At 45.3% G+C, this 20054-nt stretch overlaps 1 protein-coding gene across 1 annotated transcript in view; it reads right to left on the bottom strand.

Moving 5' to 3' along the window:
• LOC133460013 (platelet-derived growth factor receptor beta-like) overlaps positions 1 to 18792 on the bottom strand; it is a 32132-nt gene extending 13340 nt beyond the window's left edge. Inside the window, exons 1-13 of the mRNA XM_061740477.1 lie at positions 18592 to 18792; positions 13650 to 13746; positions 10864 to 10940; positions 7838 to 7932; positions 6543 to 6738; positions 6204 to 6464; positions 5563 to 5693; positions 5394 to 5475; positions 5106 to 5180; positions 4853 to 5036; positions 4642 to 4757; positions 2833 to 2944; positions 2658 to 2760 (exon numbers count right to left, since the gene is read on the bottom strand). Coding sequence (XP_061596461.1) covers positions 2658 to 2760; positions 2833 to 2944; positions 4642 to 4757; positions 4853 to 5036; positions 5106 to 5180; positions 5394 to 5475; positions 5563 to 5693; positions 6204 to 6464; positions 6543 to 6738; positions 7838 to 7932; positions 10864 to 10940; positions 13650 to 13684 — 1467 coding nt within the window. The 5' untranslated portion in view covers positions 13685 to 13746; positions 18592 to 18792. The remainder of the gene's footprint in view (positions 1 to 2657; positions 2761 to 2832; positions 2945 to 4641; positions 4758 to 4852; positions 5037 to 5105; positions 5181 to 5393; positions 5476 to 5562; positions 5694 to 6203; positions 6465 to 6542; positions 6739 to 7837; positions 7933 to 10863; positions 10941 to 13649; positions 13747 to 18591) is intronic.
• Between the last annotated feature and the right edge of the window lie 1262 nt (positions 18793 to 20054).

The following is a 20054-nucleotide window of genomic DNA, read 5'->3' as shown; positions in this document are numbered from 1 at the left end:
CATTAGTTAAACAGAACAAAAAAAATGAGATGCAATAAATAAAGTTGAGAGAAAAAGACGGCCTAGATGAAAGTCTCATTGATCAGAATCCACACTTGGAAGATTGCAAGATATAGTTAATCTGAACACCACTGTAATAATATACAAGGCTTATAACAATTTACTTCCGGCTGCATGCAGGAACTGTTCAAGCCAAGAGAGGGCAAACCTCAGGGGAACAGCAATGTTTGAGACAACAGCAATAAGAACAAATACAAAGAGCAGATGTATATCCGTTTTAGGAGTAAAACTGTGGAACTCATTAGACAACGACCTTAAACTAGCAAACTCAATACATCACAAAAAACATCTTTTCACTTTCTGTTTTCAGAGCTATCATTATTATTATTATTATTATACATCGCCTTCGCACAGGGTGTCTTGATGATTTGCAATTACAGGCTGAGCCTACCGTTAGTTTTTAAACTGTAAAAAGTGGGGGGGACAAAAACATGATTTTGAAAAGTGGGGGGGACATGTCCCCGCTGTCCCCAGTGGAAATTGCACCCTTGGTCGGTGGCACTCACGGTGTTTAGCGCAGCAACGGCGTGCTGCCACTCACTCGCTTTATTTTATTATAGCCTACTATTTATATACTTTTTCTACTTTTACTGTGACCACCAAATAATGTGGTTTCCCTGGCCTCCACCTCATCCACAACATCTCGATCTCAGTCTCCGTGAAATTTAGTGGCACGGTTGCCTGGCTCGACACGTCTCATTCATCCCGACGCGCAGCAGAAACAGGCTGCAGGAAGCCGCTGCACATGTTCAGTAGGCTCATTTATATGCAAATACAGTCATGAACTACTTTGCATTGCCCATTTATGGTATGAAGTGGGCGTGTAGAGGGCGGGATATGAGGCGAATTCACCTGCGCAAACCTTCCAGCTGGACTGTGATTTATAAAGCGAACATTGCGTGCAAGTGTGCGTGTAAGTGTGCGTGCATGCGGTTTTATAATTATTTTTTTTCGCCCGCCATTTTCGGCTTTTGAGTTTACGTGCACTTTTAGTATGAATCCTACACACTATTTTATAAATGAGGCCCCTGGTTGTTTCATAATGGACCAGGAGATCTGAGATGTATTTTGGCCCGAGACCATTCAGAGATATATAAACCAACCGCAAGGTTGTAACATCTACTGTATTCTGTGACAGACAGGAAGCCAGTGTAAAGATCTAATAATTGGAGTTATATGGTCCACACTCTTGGACTCCAACCAGGCAAGTGCTGTACCAGAAAGTGCCACCCAGTTCTTCAACCAGTCTATCAAGATGTTCTGGTCAACTTTGTCGAATGCAGCACTGAGATCCAATAAGACCAAGACGGAAATGTTGCCACTGTCCGTATTGGAGCGCATGTCATTAAAGGGGACCTATTATGAAAAACAAGTTTTTTCTTGCTTTAACATATATAAAGTGGTCTCCCCTCAGCCTGCCAACTCAGAGAAGGATGAAAGCAACCAAATTCTGCAGTGTCTGTACAGCCTGCCCGGATGACCCGTCCAGTGTCAGATTCTACTGTGGCGTCATGACAGGAGCAGAGGTTCCGATGCGTGAACCCACGCCCACAACTATAAAACCGTGTAACTGCATGTGAGCGTCCGACTATCGCATCGCACTGCGTGACATCGGACGCTGTCTGTCCATCTCCCTCCAGCCAGCTGCCACTTTATTGAGGTTTTTGTAGTGAAATGAGGAGGTATCATAGAGATAACTTCTCATTTCAACTAACTGGATCAGCCGTTCCCCATCCATGACCGTTTCCTACAGCGCTTTCAACCGGCTTTCAAGGCGAGCGACAGGAAGAAAATAGAGGCCTGCATCCGTCAAATGTTCAGCTCAAAGCGCCGCGTCGTGTTGCGCAACGCTGCGTCGCTGCGTCGCTGCGTCGCTGCGTCGCTGCGTCGCTGCGTCGCTGCGTCGCTGCGTCGCTGCGTCGCTGCGGCCAGTTAGGACAGTCCAATAGAAAATAAAGCAATGGAATTGATTTTGTCGCTGACGCTCGCTCACATCACATGCGTAACACGGTGTAAAGGCTGATTTATGGTCCCGCGTTACACCAACGCAGAGCCTACGGCGTAGGGTACGCCGTAGGCTACGCAGTACCCTACGGCGTAGGGTCTGCGTCGATTTAACGCAGAACCATAATTCAGGCTTAACTCCGCCGGCCGGAGCTTCCGCCATTTTTTCATAGCGGTGTATCGCGTCATTCAGGCAGCCAATCAGCACAGTGCATCATTATCATAGCCTCCCCGCCCACTCAGATTCCCTCATAGAGAATGAGGTTAGAAACGGTAAAGATAAAGTCATGGCCCAGAGGCTCAATTTCTAATTTATATAGAAAAAACAATCAAAAGCTTGTTTTTAAGACATTCAAGGCCTGTTTAAAATAGACATTAAATGCCATAATAGGTCCCCTTTAATGAACTTTACTAGAGTTGTCTCAGTGCTCCTCCTAGTTGGACAGTACTAAAATAACCTCCCAAGGGAGGTGTCCACGTTTCATTTTAACAGGATAAACCACCTAAACTGTCTCCTCTGGATGTGGAGGAGCAGTGACTCTACACCAAACTGGTGCTGTAGGAATTGAACTGGACTGCAATGAATTGGATACCTTGGTAACGCCCCCCTCCATCCCCTCAGTGATGTTATCCTGAAGAGCCACACCCTCCGAGGCTGCTGATAGGTTCGTCCAGTTGCCACTCAAATCAGTACACCTGCAGCAGGTTGAAAGGCAGGTTACCATTGAAACATAGCTGCTCTTTCAGTTTGTGCTTTTATGTGTATACCTGTCGAGGCCGTGGCAGGTGTACCAGGTGACTGAGGGGGGTGGAACTCCCTCGCTGACACACAAAATGCTGTTACTGCCAACTTCTGACAGAGATGTGATTTTTGGAGGAACTGAACATAAAGATGAACACACATTTCCATGTTAATACACAGGTGAGCAAACTGGTGAACATCCATCTATCCATCTCCATCCAGTTGTCCATCCATCCATTAACTTCTGCTTATTGGGTTGTGGGTGCATCAGCCTAGGCAGAGAGGTCCTGACCTCTTTTTCTCCTTTTAAGCTACACAGAGGTGTCAAGGAAGCTGATGAAACACCTCTACTAGTTCCTCTGGATGTGGTGGAGCAGTGATTCTATTCTAAGTCTTTTATGGAAACCTGAACTCCTCCTTGTATCTCATGAACAAGATCCTGAGAAACTTAAACTCTTCCACTTGAGGCAGAATCTCGGTCCTGACCAGAAGAGAACATCTCATCCTTTCCTGACTGCTGCATTAAACTTTGCCCATAAAATTTAAGAACAGAATAGGTGACAAAGGGCAGTCCTGATGGAGTCCAATTCTCACCTAACTACCCCCTCTATTTGTACAGGAACTGGATATAACCCATAGCAAGCCCCTCCAGACCAACTTCTTAAAAAGTGGAACCATCACCACAGTCTGCCAGTCCACTGGACTGACTCTGGTGCCCACGCAATGTTGCAGAGACGTGTCAGCAAGACAGTTTTACATCATCCAGAGCCTTGAAGAACTCAGCAGATCTCATCCACCTCTGGAGTCTGGTGACCTCAGCCCCAGTGATTGGAGAACCCATCCCAGAGTCCACACACTCAGCCTCCTTTAGGGAGGATGTGCTTGTGGGATTGGGAAGATCCTCAAATTATTCCCTCCTCTGATGACATCCCCAGTTGAGTTCAACAGCCCCACACCCCCACAGTGTTGATAAAGCACTGCTTTCCTCACCTGAGCTGCCTGATGGTTTGCCAGAATCTTCTCTGAGCCGATCAAAAGTCATTCTCCAATTAATTAGGGCCCAAGTACTTACAGTGCAAAGGCCCTATTGTATCTGTAGGAATTTTTTTTTTCCCGACCAAATGAGGGCCTTTATACCCCCCTAAACGGCCCCAAAAGTCACCAAATTTTGCACGCAAGCCAGGCCTGGCGAAATATTTGATATTTAATGGTTTGCATTAATGGGCGTGGCCTAATGGCTCAACAGCGCCCCCTAGAAAACTTTGTGCCTCAAGCCTCACAATATGGTTTGCCGTACATGCACGAAAATTGGTACACACCTGTATCATGTCGCAACTTAAAGAAAAGTCTCTTGGCCGAAAGTGAACAGGAAGTCGGCCATTTTGAATTAATCGTGTAATTTTGGCGCAATTTATGCCATTTCTTCGGCCGCTTCTTCGCCCAAACCGTAACGTGCACCCAGGTGTGTTATACATCAAAATGTGCGTCTCGATCCTGCAATGATGCACATTACTTTTCTCAGTCAAAGGCATTACCGTGCCGACGCTAGACGCCAACAAGCGCGCCCCCCCCTCATCTGATTGGTCCATATTTGATAGTTCCTACTTTCTGCCATAACTCTTGAATGGTTTGACATAAAGACTCGTGGGTGGTGTCATCGGACTCGGTTTTGAGTCCTTGAACATAATTGGTGCAAATTAGCCCCGCCCCTTCTTCTGATTGGTTAATATTTGATAGTCCCTATTTTCTGCCATAACTTTTGAATGGTTTGACATAGAGTCGTGGGTTAAAGAGATGTGGTTAAAGCACACAGTAAACACACAGGTTTTTCTAACCTTGGACCTCCAGGTGGAAGATAACTTCATCAGCATCATCTTCGTTGGAAGCAGTTGCCATGTAAGTTCCTGTTTGATTCATTTGCACTCCAACCAGCGTCAGTGTGCTCATGTACCTGTCATAAATAAATCAACAAGTAAACCAACTAACAAACCAGTTAACCAGCCAACCAACCAATCATATCTCTTCAGTCATCCTCATCTGACCTACCTGCTGCCTGTCATGTGAATTGTTTTGTTGGAAGTGGTTTCCGGAGCAATGGTTTGGTTGTTTCTCATCCATTGGACAGTCGGGGCTGGGTGGGCGTCAACCTCCACGCTGAACTCAACCGTGTAATGAAGTAGAGTGGATAAGTTGGTGTCACCTAAGGGCATTGCGTAGACGTACCCTCGCTCTGCAGAGACAGGTGGCAGTTATTCAGGTGTGGGGGTGTGTTTGCGTATACTCATGTGTGTTCACATACCCAACACCGTCACTGTGATGTTTTTTTTCACCCTTCGTCCCTGCGATGTCTCCTGCACCATACAAATGTACACACCTGCAGGGAGAGCACATCATCAGATCTCCATAGTATTCAGAGTAGACACCAACAACTCCTCACTAACTTGTTTCCATAGTAACGACTCCAGCACATGTCCCTTTTTTATTACAGATTCACTGAACAACTGATACCTGCCAACCAGTCAGCCAACCATGAGCAGGTTGGTTCCTTCCATACGGTCTGTTGGCCAGAAACTATCTGAATACATACCTGAATCTGCCATTGTTGCTTCAGTGATGTTAACAAACGAGCGGATCTGATTGGGCAGGAAGTCCATCACAGGTTCTATTTCCTACAGAGAAAAATATACCCTGACGTTTCATCTTCACGAGGTGAGATCAGAGTTCAAGTGGAAGGGTGGACAGAAGGGGACAGGTACCTTTCTGCGAGGGAAATCCCAGCTGAAGTAGACCATGTCCATGTCTTTGGCAGTGCAGTTAATGGTGAGAACCTCCCCTTGCTTCAACACGCTACTGGATGCAGACAGGTCCACATCCATCACCTTAGGCACTGACAGGTGAGACACATAGATATCATAGAAAAGACGTGGACACGCACCCCTATGATGTCTCCCGCAGGTTTCTGGAGTTAGCTTCTGGACCATCTTCATCTTATTTAATTGCCTCAGGTCTTTAAGAACTGACGGCATCACAAATTGGCAAAATGAGCAAGTCAGGAAGCTGGCTGGAATACACCCACTTTAGATGAGCTATTTTAGCTTAGTTTAGGTCATGCTAACCTATGATGTTAATTAATGTTACTTTACATTCATTCTGATCAAATCTGTCCAAATGTCCTCACTTCAGATGTCGCTACCGAAACAACATCTAAAACAAGTCCTCAAGTCCCAACAAGTCTCAAATGAGGACTAGCTAAGATTTACTGGGACCTATAGTCTCCTAGTCCTCCACTCAAGGGTGGAACCGGGCTAGCAGTCTTAAGGCTGTAGTTCTGCACTAGCCTGGGCCTGCTAACGTTTTTCCAGCATCAGCAGGACCACATCCAGCAACAGATTCTCACCTATGATGCTGTAGACGTAGTACACCTGGGATTCTCTCTCCTGAGCTCCTTGCTCAGCCACACACACATATGAGGTGTCATTGAGGCGACCTGTGAAGCCACGTGCTGGTTCATATGTCATCCCAGCAACCGCTGTTCTGTCAGGGCGTTCGTACAGAGACACACTGAGCTTGGGGTCAGACACCACGCAGGGGATGGTGTCTTCCTCTGCCTCCTTCATCACTACACCTGGACCAAGCGGGACAAACCACTCATCTGGTCCTGTGTGGGGGGTGGGGGTGTTACAGGTGAGTATACACAGGTAGGACAGACAAAGAGACAACAGCTGCGGACTTGTACCTTGTCCTGGAATGAAGACATCAACGTGTCTGCTCTGATCCTCCTGTGTCTCCTCACAGGTGTACCGGCCAGAATTCCTCCAGGTGGCGTTAACAAGCTGCAAAGTGCTGCTGGAGCCCTGGTTGTCCACGAAAACGCCATCCAGCTGCAAGTCTTGAGGTAACTGCCACATCACCTGACTCCACCCCGAACATAACTGGGGACACAGACCGGCACACAACTGTTTACACCTGTAAAGGTACCTGAGCACACCTGAGTTTTTTGTAACCAATGTTCAATATTACAGCTCCTCAGAGCGACTTTCAACAACTGGAGGTCGGGGCACCATCATCCAGGCCATCGTCCAGGCCATTGTCCAGGCCATCGTCCAGGCCTTACGTTGCAACCAGACCTGTATGGAACCTTCTGCAAGTGGGCAAACCTGTATAGCTAGCTTGAGCAGAACCCGGCCGGACTAACAGGTGAAGGTCACTAGGTGTCGTCCTACGATCCACTCCCCAAGGCCTAGTCTTAGGGCGCTGCCACCGTTTCCCTAATCCAGGAGAGGGACATTGAGCTCTCAAATTCTAACTATCCATATGAGCCAGTGGAGTTGCATTTAGGGTGTTTTCAAACTGGCACTATCCATGTTGGCCCAGAGGAGCTCTGGGTATGTAACCGGTTCGGTTGGGTCAGGCTGAACACAACAACCACTTTTCAGTGGACTCTGACCACCTCCCCACAGGGATCTCAGTTTGACCAATCAGCAAACTCTGGTGCTGCTTGACCCAATTATGTCAATGGGACTATATCATCCACAAACGCCAAAGATTAAATCCTGACATCACCAACTGGACCCCTGCACTCCTCGACTGCACTTGGAAAATCTGTCCACATAAGTTCTGAACAGAATCGGGGCCCTGACCTGGAAATAAAATTCTGCTACTAAAGTTGACCAAACTCAGTCTGTACAGGGACTAATGCACCTAATGGCCCAGTAGACCCATAGTCCTGGTGCACCTTTCCCCTGGAACTGGTACATCAAAGTCTTCCAGTCCACAGGGACTGCCCTTGATGTCCACATGTAAAGAAGTTAATGTATAATAAAGCCTGTAAATTAAATGTCTGTTTAACGCCTGATAGTTTCCTTTTACCACAACGAATTGTGTTAACCCTGTGCATTAATAAATCTGCCTGATTAAAGGTTCTGTTTGGTCGCTGCTCCCACATGAAGCACAGGTGATCAAGTGAAGGTCTGTACATGACAAGAAGCCCTGCCCCGACCGCACCTGTAGAGACGGATGGGTGTTACTGACCACAGTGTAGCTGGAGTTTGATTGGAGCAGAACCTTCGAAGTCGATGGCAGCAGCTCCAGGGATATGCCCCCTTCAGTGTAAAGCAGGAACACACCTATAGAGCCAGAGACAGGTACATGGTCAGCTGTCCTCTTCAGTGTTCAACACATCCTTTGATTGTTCTGAAGTGGCACCGCACTAGTGGCAGCCTGGTGCAGTGGTGTTTCTTTTTGCTTTATCTGGAGATTCTTTACTAGGCTTTCTACTGTGTCTCATCTTGATTTTTAAAACAGTTTCCATGGCTGATTTGGATGATTATATTTGGATGATCTCACTTGTAATCCAGGCACTTTTACCGACTGCCGAAAAATACGCTTAAGAGAGACAAATGGATCGCTGCAATTCACAGAAACAACTGGATCCAGGCAACGAAACGTGGATTTGCGGTTCCCATTTTGTATCAGGTAATGTTGGATTTTTGGGTAGCTAAAGTTAAACGGTCAAATCATAAAGTTTGGTGTCCTCATCACTTTAATTTCGCCAACAAATCCTGCCTTGAAGTAGGACCAAGTGTCAAGACTGTTGAATGCCTTCAAGCTTTGCTTCGTTTATTTCCCCGGCATAGAAATTAAGTACATATAAATATCAGGAAACTCGATTCATGGCCGAATATTAATGTCCATGGACCACTGGTTCTTCGGGTAACTGTACGGGTCACTGTCAAGTCCAACTGCCTTTAATTTAAGCTGATAATTGGCTGTTATCCCATCTTTTCCACTAGTTGCAGCCATTTCTGCTGGATGATTTGCAACTCAGTGCGAGTAAGGGGGCGTGGTCCAGTGAGAAAGTGACATCAATGAATACCCTCTATTGCCCAGGTGCTCAAGGGTTGCTCCTGTGCTGCCATGATTAGCACCTCTGTGCTGTCTTTCAGCCCAACTCTCTCTAACCATTAGTAGGCCTTGTTCATATCTACCACTTCAAATATCTGTCAGGGATTTTTCCTTCCATGATAGTTCCTCCAACTCCTTCTTTTCCAGTTTTTTACTGCCTGAGACATTCCATGCTTCAGCTCTTGGTGCCATTTTTCTGATGTATTCCTGGAGCTTGAATGTTTCATCTTGGATAGCAGCCCTGATGCTCACTGGTCGTTGGCCTCCCGCTGCACTTAGCATGTAGCTTCAGGATATTGGAGTCAGGGTGGAATCCGTCATGCTTGACTGGTTGTAAAGCATGTAGCTTTAATTATCATGCATGTAGCTACAATTATCACCCAATTCTGTGTTTCACCTTGTTAGTCAACTTCACTCCAACTCATTACCACCAATTTTACACTTATTTTTGGAATGTATGGTCAATAGACCTCATTTACATAAAATTATACCTCATTTTTGAATAAAGATAAGCAGAAATTCTGAATTATTTTGACTATAGTTAAACTCAGAGGCATATAAATGGATGCATTATCACAGACTGGTATATGTGAAAATTAAATGAAATCATTTCAAATGTTTGGACCACCACCCAGCACCAGCCAGTGGTTGGTGGGTCAAATTGAATATCAAAGGAGGGGAGAAATAAGGGGCACAGTGGCGCAGCAGGTAGTGCAGCCGTCTCACAGCAAGAAGGTCCTGGGTTCGATTCCCGCCGGGGACGCTGTGGGCACTGAAGTGCGTGTTAGTTCCCCCATGACTTCAGTGCCCACACCCTGGGTGGGGTTGGCGAAAGGATCTTTCTGTGTGGAGTTTGCATGTTCTCCCTGTGTTCCCCTGGGTAGCTAATGGGAGCTACCCTCACAAAAACATGCATACAGTCCTGGGCTATACATGCCCCCCTCTGGCCAACCGGGGCGCCAGATGGGGTGGGGAGGATCCGGCCGGAATAACGTGATCCTTCCACGCGCTACGTCCGGCCGGAGAAACCCCACCCTGTCTGGTGAAAAGATGCGGCCTGCTCACTCCTCAGGTTAAGGAGGAGACCTGAGCTCAGTGCAGGGCCCTCCCGGGGTTGGTAGAGGATGGCAGTGGCCAGGACCTGTTAGGTAGGAGCACTGGGTGATAAAATGGGGAAAAAACCGGGATAAAAATATATTAATATTAAATTCCATGATAAAAATATTAAAAAAAAAAAAAAAAGGAGGGGAGAAATTGAATAAAATATCCATAATTCAATGCAAGTAGTGATCATCAATTGTATTTGAAATTAGTGTAACAGAGGCAGTTATATGGAAGAAAATCATTTTTGATATAAAAGAAAAGTGAACACGGGTCAATTTGACCAAAAGACCACATAAGGGTTAACTATTAACATTTAAACATAATCAACTCATCCAAAGCTTCCAAACACATGCTGTCTGAACACCGACTCCTGGCCACCTAGCAAAACACCGGTGTGCACCATGGATGTATTATTTAACGGTGTGCATGCACTGTTCACGCGCTGTTCACAACCAGATGGAGTGACAGCGGGGACGGCCAATCACACATTAGCAAGAAACGGCAGAGCCAACCGATGAGCTTGTGGGCGGTCTAAAGGGAAACAGGCTTGAGCGGCCGTTTTCCGCTTGGTCCTAGTGCTTGACCTGTCTCCATTTAATATAGCGTAACATTGTTTTTGGACGGTAAAAACTGCAGGGGACCAAAACTGCCTTTTGTAAAAATGCAGGGGACATGTCCCCCCTGCCCCCCCCCAAAAAAAAAAATTACGTCCATGGCTACACACTAGTCCTTCTGGCCAGCCAGGACGCCCGATGGGGGTGGGGTGGGGACGATCTGGATGGAATAACGTGATCCTTCCATGAGGATGGATGAGGTTTTTTGGCCAGGTTTTAAGCCTTGGTTTGTCATTTTTGTGGCCAGTTGTTCAAATAATGGACCACCCTTTATATTCCGGACATATGCCGTTTCATGGCGTCCTTAGTTTTGATCAGCTCGCAGATCTCTTTGTCTCCCCCTCATATATTTTTTACTATATATACATATATATAAACAACCTCATTTCCGTTTTTTTGATTAATAGAGTAATATTCCATTATTTTGGTACTCACCTAACAGGAAGTGCAGCAGATTACTACTTTCTGTCCTTCCTGGGATGATTGCCATGGTTGCCATGAAGCTTCTGATCCTGTCCCAAAGGAGAGATTTCAAAATAAAGGCATGTCTGAGGTTCAGTTATTCACATATCATTAACATGAGAATTATTCCTTAGTGTTTAGAGATTAAAATGATCCTTAAAACACGTTTGTAAATGTCAAAAGGAGAAACTAATTAAATGTGTCACATCCTGCAGTAAAAGTCCAGTTTCCATCTAAGGTTAGTGAGAAGGAAAGCCCACCTCATATGGACAACACAGAACTATATCTACTGTATATATCTCTCTCTCTCTCTCTCTCTCTCTCTCTCTCTCTCTCTCTCTCTCTCTCTCTCTCTCTCTCTCTCTCTCTCTCTCTCTCTCTCTCTCTCTCTCTCTCTCTCTCTCTCTCTCTCTCTCTCTCTCTCTCTCTCTCTCTCTCTCTCTCTCTCTCTCTCTCTCTCTATATATATATATATATATATATATATACATACTACCATCAGAGGAATTCGTGCTTTTACACATTACAAAATTTGGGTTTAAAGGCGAAGAACTTTTCATGTGTTACTTTTGCAGCAATGTTTTTCTTCTACTGCAGTTTGTGCGTCAGAAGTTGAACAGAAACAGTCTGTGAAATCAGTCGTTTCTCAGTGATGCTTTGAACAGACATGAATACATTCCTCTATGTGTGTGTGTGTGTGTGTGTGTGTGTGTGTGTGTGTGTGTGTGTGTGTGTGTGTGTGTGTGTGTGTGTGTGTGTGTGTGTGTTTGTGTGTGTGTGTGTGTGGGTGTGTGTCTGTGTGTGTGTGGGTGGGCAGCCAATCATGGGCCTGCTCCAGTGTGAGGGAGGAATGTGAGTGAGCCGCAAGAGGAGAAAGTAAATAGGAAGGTATTTCCTGTGGCAGTGGCGAGCAGACGACTACTACAACCTTCAGCCAATCACAGCCTGCTCTGAGGTCATGTGGCATCCTGCCGATGACACAGAGCAGTGGGCCGTATGGCTGGAAAAGCAAAACAACCGGCTAGCATGCTGTCAGTGTGGTAACAAGAGAGCCCCTGTGTCGCCAGACCTGGACGCTGGTCTTCCCGTGAAGGGGGAAGACTTATGACCCGTCACTAAGTCCTGCTGTAAGTGCTACCACAACTCTGAAGAAGTGAAACCTTTTGCAGAGGACATGTCCAGGTGTTAGAAGCTACATGGCAGCGCCGTACGTGCCGCTGAATGGGTAGAATATGTCCTCAGAGCCATTGCTTCCCCTTCCAGTTTACCAAACATCAAGCAATTCCACTTCTGAGAAGAAGACCTCAGCTCGGCTGTTCCCACCACAACACTGAGGTGGGAACAGGTGGTCCAGTCAGACCACCATTTACAACAATCACAGCCCACTCAAGTTCCTATCATGGGTTTATTCAATTTTCAATTTAGTTTTATTTATGCTACATTTATTACAATACAAGTTGTCTCTAGGATCTTTCCAGAGACCCAAAACATGACCCCAAGCAATTATTACATGAACAACAGCAGGTAAAAACTCCCCTCTAAGAAGGAAAATCTTGATCAGGACCCGGACCATAAGGGGGGGACCAGCTGGCTAGAGGAAGAACAAAGAGATAGGAAAACAAGGAGAGATACAGATATATCCTCAAAGGTACAAAAGACAACATATTAGTGGTCCTACTCATAAATTAGTAATCATTAGTAGTACCACCAGTTAGTACTGTATAACCCATGGACTAGTTTCAGGAACCTAAAACTCACCATCCATAATTATTTCTCACTCTCTTTGAAGTCCATCGGTCCGTCCATCCATCCATCCATCCACCCCATCCTTCCATACATACATACATCAGTTCATCTGTGCATCCATCCAGCTGTCCGTCCGTCCTCTATCCATCCAGGTCATTGGTCCAATTAGAGAAGTCCTCGACTTATCTCTTTTGCCCCCTCCAGATCTTCCGTGAGAACACTGAAGACTACAGCAACTACGAGAGGCGGGGCCCTGCCGGAGAACATCACTAACTGGGCAGAGGGGGATTTACCCAGGTATCATCAGTTAATTTCAGTTCAGTTGAACTGCTACAGCACCATGCCTCCCAAAGTTGCTGATAGGCTCATCGAGCTGCTACTGGCTATGATAGGAACAAAGAATCTCCAGTAAACAGTCTCAGCACAGCTCTCAGCCGCTTGTATCCTCCTTCTGGTTCTTTCAATCACTACCCACAGTTCCATATGTGAGGGTGGGAATGTAGATCTACCATTAAACAGTCTCAGCTCTCTCTTCATCAAAACATACCAGTACAGAGTCCACATTACTACAGACGCTGATCCCCCTGTAGATCCACTGCTTCATTCTTCCCTCGTTCATCAACAAGATCTGACATACTTAAACTCCTCTTGAAGTAGAACCTCACTCCTGACCTGGAGAAGATATTCCACCCTTTGCTGACTGAGAACCATGGTCTCAGAATGACTAGAGATAATCTGGTGGTTAGGCCTTCAACCACTGGGTTTGACAAAAAGTAATGAGGGGGGTTCTCCCTCCTGTGGGACCATCACCTGCAGCAGGTGCTACACAGGACGGGTAGCAGCCGAAGGAAAGGACTTCAATGCTCTGACCCTCGATTACTAAAACTGTCTGTCCAAACGGGGAACCCAGTCATTCAAGTTAGATCATTGATCAGTTAAAATCCATCACAGGACTTGGTGAAATGACAGTACCAGCACAGGTGAAATGCACGGACGAGTGAAGAGCAGCTCACCTGCAGCAGCAGTGCTCCAATTGTCCGTCACCCATCCATCTTGTGTCCACCCTGCCTCTTTATTGGTCCAGCTTAGAAGATTGATAGCTGTCAGGTTCTGGTGATGTCAAAACACACAAACATGCTGTGAATACCAAAAATCACATAAATGTTCGAGATTCATTCATACACACTCATACTGCAGAGCTTGTTCTGTTCTGTTTGAGAACACAGCAACATGTAGCCATGATTACAGGCTATATGATCATTTGACCATGGAGTCTCTGAATGAACTTCAACCAAGTGAAAGTGGGACTGTAGCTGTGAGGATGTCACGACTGAAACAAGAGCCATAACTCCAACTTCCTGGTGGCATCCAACATGCAAGTGGAAAACCTGCAGTACCTCAAATGGCCGCTATGGTCTGGATCCGGACCTGCAGTTCCTTCAAGGTCCTCAAACGTTCTTACGTTGGTCTGGAACATTGTGAGGTTGGTCTAGGGTTCTGAGTTTGGTCATGAAGGTTCTGAAGTTGGTCTGGAGGGTTTTGTTGTTGGTCTGGAAGGTTCTGAAGTTGGTCTGGAAGGTTCTGGGGTTGGTCTGGAAGGTTCTGAAGTTGGTCTGGAAGGTTCTGGGGTTGGTCTGGAAGGTTCTGAAGTTGGTCTGGAAGGTTCTGGGGTTGGTCTGGAAGGTTCTGAAGTTGGCCTGGAGGTTTCTGAGTTTGGTATGAAAGGCTCCAAGGATTAAGCTTAGCTAAGAGCAGGGAGCTTGTGTTAACTGAGCTGGTTAAACTGGTTAATTGCAACTCTGCAGCTCCGGGGGGGTGTATCAGCTGAAGGAGCTGAAGGGGCCTTAGTATATGAACCCCCAGGGACTGCAGAATAAAGACAAGTTTTGCCAACGTGAAAATCGATGTGGAAACCTGAAACCCTAACCCTAACCCTAACCCTAACCCTAAACCTGAAAAAAAAGTTGCTGCAAATCGGAGTGCTGCAATCGCAGATGAGACGGGCCTCCATCATTGGATAAACACTTTCTGGAGTCCTACAACACATGCCGCCAACTTGATATACAGTAAGACTCTGAAAGTAGCCTAAACATTTAATAAAAACTTTATTCACATATTGCTGAGTCACATCAATTCCTACCTACCAAACTTTTAGTAACAGTTTAGTTTTATTTTAAAAAGACAACATAAGTACTCTGCAAATTGTATTTTACTGTTTGTCTGTTCTGACACAGTAATTGCATATTTTAAGGAACTGGCTTTCATCTAGATTAGTCGTCCCATACAGTTGCCATGCCACCTGTCAACAGCTCCCGCTGAAAGTTTGTGTGGCTCAGAACCGGAGGGGCACTGGGTCCAGTTCAGCAGATCCAAAAGGATCCTCTCGGTAACTTAAATCAGCTGATGATCCGGCAGTTCAGCGTGGTCCCTGAAGACTCGCTCCCTCCGATTTCTTTAATGTCTTCTAGTTGTGCCAAAGCTTCCACAGTCGGGCAATTATGTGCGACTTTACGCAGTCATATATAGGTAATGCATATAATTGTTTAACCTTGTAATTTTATAACTAATCTCATGTGATTTATTCTTAATTCATCTGATCATCAACACTGTTTTCTTCATCTCATTTCATGTGATGGACGTCTGTGTTCCTCACAACCGATCATTGATGTGTGTTCACATCTTCACGAGACACAAACAGAGAAAACATGTCAGTTTACTTTGGATTTAAGTTGTAGCATCACTTGAAGACAGTCCTGTGGGAAATGAGGGTAGACGTGGTTTTTCTTTCAGTTTTCAGGTGTAAATCAGAAGTGTTCAAATGTGAAGACTGTTTTTTCAAATCCCTCTTTACTTCAAAAGATCTAGCATAACATACTGTATTGAGGTGAATAAAAGCGAGTTTCACCACTTGTTGTGTACTGTTAACTGACAACATTTGTGTGGCGGTACACACAAATCCACCCAAAATTGATTTTTTAACATCCCAACGTGTTTGTGGATAATAACACACGCACATTTTTGGTGCGCTGCCCTTTTCTTACTTGAGGCCCCGGGTCTTTACAACGATGGGAAGCATTTTCCTCACTTACAGTAAAAGACATAGGTGAAAAAAAGCTAGATTTAATGATCTTTTTGTCAAATTTAAAACCAGAGTCAATAATCACACCAACACTTCTCAGAAATTACTGAGAGTACACAGATAATGGGCCAACTACACTGTCACAACCATCCAAAATGTCAGATTGACCAAAAACAATTATTTACATCTCATTATATAACAAATTTAAGAAATGTATCTCCTTAAGACAGTTCCCAGAGGTTGAATAGACTCATTGCCCTTCGTCTCCATGGGCAAATTAATTTGCAGATCAGCAGCAAAACAGTGAAAATCAACATGGTGCTTTTGATAAATGAATCCCGAAGGAAGCATAGACAGAGAAAAAAGAACTGGCCTAAAATGGAACCTTGCAGTAACCCTCAGGTAAGTGGTGAGGAAAACTGGCCCAAATAGCGAAACTCCTGTCTGCCAAGTAAAACTGGAACCAGCGAAGAACTGTGCCTTTAATGCCCACATGTTTATAGTGATAATTTCCATGTACACAGTAGTAAGGCAGGGTTATACTGAGCAATGAAGAACTTATGACAAGGCATGCATTTAATAATAATAATAATAATAATGATACTCCAAGAAAGTAAAAACATGAAGCTATGAGAATAGACAAAAAGAAAAATTAACTTTTTTTGTGTATCTGTACAGAGGTAGTGTGTGAAGTCTGCTTTTGATTGCAGTGGAGTAAAGGATATCTTTTAGTCTGGTGGTTTGTTCACAGATGGTCCAATAGCATCTCCCAGATTGCTGCAGCAGCAAAACTCCATGAGTGGGGTAGGAGGTGGCTCTGAGAATCCTCTCCATGTTCCTGAGGCTACCATTCTCAAAGATGGTCTGCAGAGGGGAGCTTACTGCCAGTGATGTGCTCAGCTGTCTTCATGACCCTCTGGAGTGATTTCCTGTCAGCAGAAGAGCAGCTGTTGTAGTTCCATCATGGAGCCAGTCATAACCCTCTCAATGGTGCATCTGTGGAAGGTTCAGAGTGGTGGTGACAAATCCAAACTTCCTGAGTTTCCTCTGGTAGTAAAGGCTCTTATAGGCAGCTTTTACAGCTGCAGTGCTGTGTGTCTAGTCCATGAGAGGTCCTCACTAATGTTGAGTGTCCTGACACAAGCCTCCAGGACACAAACCGCCTCTCTGTAATAATAATGAATGTAAAGACATATTAATTAGATTCACAGGTTAGCATGAGCTAAGTCAGCCCAGTTAAAATATCTACCTGTGACTGAACTAAGGTGGGACTGTTCCAGTCAGCTTCCAGGTCTGCTAGTTCCACCCACTTCCAACACAGCGCTGTGCAGTACAAGGAAAAACACTCTTCTGAAACCTGTGAATGACACCCTAGAGGGCGTGTCCAGTTCTTCTTCCACAGTCTTTGATCTGAAGGTCTGTTGCCGTAGTGAAACACCATGCTGACCTGTTTATGTCATCAGGAGTTGTTTGGAGACGTTCCAAGTCTTCTGAGACATAACTGTAGCAGCACCAGTTCTGGGCTCTTTCCGACTTTTTCCAGTGTTTTGTTTCTGGAGATGACAGAAGTACCCTTATATGATCTTCTCTACCTCCTGGATCAGAATATGTCCTTTACTAAAGTTTAAGAGATGAAAGACAGGTGTTCTAGAAACTTGCTTTTGTGATTTAAAGGACAAATGAGTGGAGTGGAATTCTGAGAGTGGCACATTTTTCTGGGCTGATAAGGAACAACGAGATCCTTCGAATCAAATTGAGTTGTGGTGGGGGTAACAGTCATCAGCATCACTGCAGTCAAATTCACATCTAGGAAACACATGGACATGTTTGTGAACATAATCATGCAGGACTTGCTGCTGAATCTGACAAGCTGCTGTAATGCCATCCAGAGCAATGAGATAACTAGACTTCCTGAAGAAGTCAGGTCCAATCACAACAATCTCAGTTAATAACAGGAAATTCACATCACTCAGGTCTTTACATAATTAAGACATATTTGTGGTCCAATGAGGAGGATGGAAAAATATCAACCAGGCGGCAGGACCAGATAGCATCAGGACTAAAGCCTGGAAGTCCAGGTCCTCCCAACTGTCTGGATCCTGAAGCTCATCCTCCAGAAGAAAGAAACAGTGCTGTACAAAACATCCTGACAGTTCAACTATCCAAGACCAGAAGGATCCAGTTATTACAAGAGGAAGAAGTTGATAAGCTCGAGCCAGTCCAGCTGGTGTCCTCCGGTTAGTCCTGGCTAGCAGCCTTAAACCCTTGAACCATTCCAGACTGATCCAGGTTCTTCCAGACCAACCCACAACCTTCCAGACCAACCCAGAAGCGGCTTAAGTGATCTCTTAATATGGCAAGGTCCAAGACATGTACGGTATAAGGTCCAGAGATGTACAAGGTCCAGGACATGTATGAGGTCCAGAAAATGTATAAGGTCCAGGACATGTATGAGGTCCAGAAAATGTATAAGGTCCAGGACATCTATGAGATCCAAGGCATGTATCGAGGTCAGATGGCATCTGAGGACCAACCAGACTCTGGACTCCTCTGGTCCAGCCTGAGACAGTCTGGATTGACTCCTCTGGATCAGATTGTTATGGTCCAAAGTCATGAAGAGGAGATGGAGAACACATAAGGATGGTGGAGCTAAAGCTACATGCAGGAGAAGAAGACCAGAGAAAAAATATCTGGGTGAAAGTGGAGGGAAATATGGATTGATAAAGGAAGATAAGGAAGACGTAGAGACAGGTGATCAGCTGTGGAGACACCTGAGGGAAGAAGTAGTAGTAGTGGTAGTAGACAGTATACAGTAGTACTGTGGTGAATGTGAGGAAAGAAATTAACGGAAAGATGGACTTTTAGTTTGTTCAAACCTTCTGATGCTGCTTTTCTTCTCGTTTCACCTCTTCCTCCTCTTTTCTCCCTCTTCACCCTTCTGACTCGTTTTCCTCTGTTTTCAGCTTTGTTTTTCTCCTCCTTCTCTTCAGTTCATTCCAGACGGACGACGAATGGAAACCAGACTGACTCACAGTGGGAGAGAGAAAGGGCGAGAGACCAACACTCACGGTGAGAGGGAGAGCAACAGAGGGCAAGAGACCAGCGCTCTCAGTTAGAGAGAGAGAGAGAGAGAGAGAGAGACCAGCACTCAGAGTGTGTGTGTGTGTGTGTGTGTGTGAGAGAGAGAGAGACCATCACTAACAGAGAGAGAGAGAGAGAGAGAGAGAGAGAGAGAGAGAGAGAGAGAGAGACCAGCACTCAGAGTGTGTGTGTGTGTGAGAGAGAGAGAGAGAGAGAGAGAGAGAGAGTAAAGTTCTGAGGGGAAAAAAGAGCGAGAGACATACCCTCAGATTTTGAGAGGGAGAACGGCTGTTTTCAATCTGTCCACCCCCCCACCCCCACCCCCGACAGGAAGTGAAGTGGCTCCAGCTCGCGGCAGTCATCTGCTGCTGCTGAGTGTGTTTGTTTTACAGTAAAGTGATTAAATGAAGCATGTTTGAAACGGACGAATCAGCAGATCCATCAAGTGATCAGTGCTAAATCAGTGGTGGCTATGTACCTTTGATGGTTTTAATTAGATTTTTAATTAATTTAATGGAAGTGATTCTGATTCACAGACAAGACACAGGCGTCTTTTTAGAAACATTAATTAAACCCACCTTTCCAGGCTTGTTTCAGAGGTTCCTCCTCTAAAACCACCTAATTAAGAAGAATTACTCAGCCCAGCCAGTATCCAGACCTTTGTCCCAGCAGAACTGGACCATGGTCCTCTGCTCTGGAGTCACCTGGAAGTCCTTTCTGTTGTGTCCATGGTGGACTGGATAGCTTTCTTCTTGGTAGCCCGTGAGATCCCAGCATTGTGTATACCCTACACCGTGACCTTCGAGACCGCTATCTGCCTGGAAAATGCCATGTTTTGTTTTTGTTTTTTATTCCTGCCACTGAAAACACAGAATATCTTGACTTCACCACCAGGTGTCAGTCAGTGAACACATGAGCAGTTACCTGAACATATAACAAGACAAATTACACTCACCGGCCACTTTATTAGGTACACCTCTCCAACTGCTCGTTAACGCAAATTTCTAATCAGCCAATCCCATGGTAGCAATTCAATGCATTTAGGCATGTAGACATGGTCAAGACGAAAGGCGATTCAAGTTACTTTGAGGCATGGCTGGTCTGAGTATTTCACAAACTGCTGCTCTACTGGGATTTTCACTCACAATCATCTCTAGAGTTTACAGAGAATGGTCAGAAAAAGATAAAATATACAGTGAGCGGCAGTTCTGTGGGCGCAAATGCCCTGTTGATGTCAGAGGAGAATGGCAAGGCTGGT

The sequence above is a fragment of the Cololabis saira genome, chromosome 14, assembly GCF_033807715.1.
Source record: "Cololabis saira isolate AMF1-May2022 chromosome 14, fColSai1.1, whole genome shotgun sequence".
Classification (NCBI taxonomy): Eukaryota; Metazoa; Chordata; class Actinopteri; order Beloniformes; family Belonidae; genus Cololabis; species Cololabis saira.
This window is presented reverse-complemented; position numbering and strand designations above follow the sequence as displayed.